Below are 1,508 nucleotides of genomic sequence, written 5' to 3' on the forward strand. Positions count from 1 at the left end.
CCACAAATAATAACTATTCAATATCATTAGCCAAAACTAAGAGCTAACCCCATGACATGGAGTCAGTGTGGGTGACAACCACTTTTGAACCTTGTATATATGGCCATGCTTGAAAGTCACTAAGAGCTATGAGAGCTACAAATTATATAAGACACTGGACCATAGCCAAATCATTGAATCTTATATCATTTTTTAGGAGGTTAAACACTGGAGCCCACTCGTCGAGCCCATTATACGAGTAGATAGATGCACATCAATCTGAAAACTTAAGCTGACTAATAAATGTTACAATTAGTGCATTAGGGACTTAACTCTTAATTCACTTCTCCCGTGGGATTTGCATCTCAATAAAATGATAAAAAAAATATCTTAATGTAAACTAGGAGTAGTGATAAGGTTGCACACATCAATCTCTGCCCAAAAACTCTAGCAATTGCGTTGTGCACCTGCTAATGCCCTTGAAGAAAAAAAAAATTGACCTTTAGAAAAAACACGAAAAACTACAAAGTCAATTATAATTAGTCGAGAGAAAGTGGCTATCTCTACTAACAGATTCCATCGCATTAAATCAAAATGCTAACTGCAGTTTGATGCATAGGATCAGTATAATGATGCATCATGAAATCAATACGCTTCTAAGAAGGAACTTACAATAGTCGATCAAACCATAGAAGCCTCACATTTGACGGGATATTTAACACAAAAGCAAAAACACCTTGAGAAAAAGAAACTCTAAGAGGACTGGAGAGCGAAGAGAGCATACTTCTAAATCATGAAGCTTGGCCTCAAGTTTTGTTTGGGTTTCATATCTCTTTTGCTTAATTCGGCCTTCTGTTGCCATAGAAACACGCCGAGCTCTTATTTGTGTTTGTATTTTGCTCCAGGAATGAGCAAACTGCAAAGTGAGAGATGTCTGCCTTTTAACAGAACCGCCATCAGAAAGGAAACTTAATCTTTGTGTTCCTTTCAGTTGGCGTGAAATTTTCCTAGCCTGTAAAACAAAACAAATTGGATTTCATATTTTCTCTCATCAAAAAGATGGAATACAAAAAAATGCTCATGATATAGAAAATTAACAAAGGCAAGAGAACCGGTGAAGTTTCAACGGAAATGTATCATGTAGCATGCATTTGATGTACAAATTAAGCATAGATATGCAAACTACAGCTCCCAGCATCTAGCTTAACCTAGCATCTATCGGCTATCAGTTGCAACACAAACCTAGTTTCTTACTTCAACAACTAAAGTCCTCACGCACATCAAACATTTCAAATAGTTACAAGCAAGGATATTTGTTAAAATTGGGATTACAAACCTTGTAGCCTCGAAATGCAGTTTGTATTCGAATAGCTGCCATCTCCTCAGAACTAAAACCAGATTCTCCCAGATTATTTCTGCCACGAGAACCATTATATAATTTATTTGATGATTTACTAGGCTGATTTTTCAACTTGAATCCATTTGACTGGTCACGAGCAGATCCCTGTTGAACAGCAAGAAAATTTGTT

At 36.5% G+C, this 1,508-nt stretch overlaps 1 protein-coding gene across 1 annotated transcript; it reads right to left on the reverse strand.

Moving 5' to 3' along the window:
• Positions 1-503: 503 nt before the first annotated feature.
• LOC110101059 (protein IQ-DOMAIN 1-like) lies at positions 504-1,459 on the reverse strand. The gene is made up of 2 exons (XM_020828825.2): positions 1,316-1,459; positions 504-991 (listed from the first exon to the last, which is right to left on the reverse strand). The coding sequence occupies exons 1-2, from the start codon at positions 1,355-1,357 to the stop codon at positions 695-697; spliced, it is 339 nt and encodes a 112-aa protein (XP_020684484.1). The 5' UTR covers positions 1,358-1,459; the 3' UTR covers positions 504-694.
• Positions 1,460-1,508: the final 49 nt, after the last annotated feature.

Source organism: Dendrobium catenatum, unplaced genomic scaffold (genome assembly GCF_001605985.2).
Source record: "Dendrobium catenatum unplaced genomic scaffold, ASM160598v2 original_scaffold_112086, whole genome shotgun sequence".
In the NCBI taxonomy this organism is placed as follows: Eukaryota; Viridiplantae; Streptophyta; class Magnoliopsida; order Asparagales; family Orchidaceae; genus Dendrobium; species Dendrobium catenatum.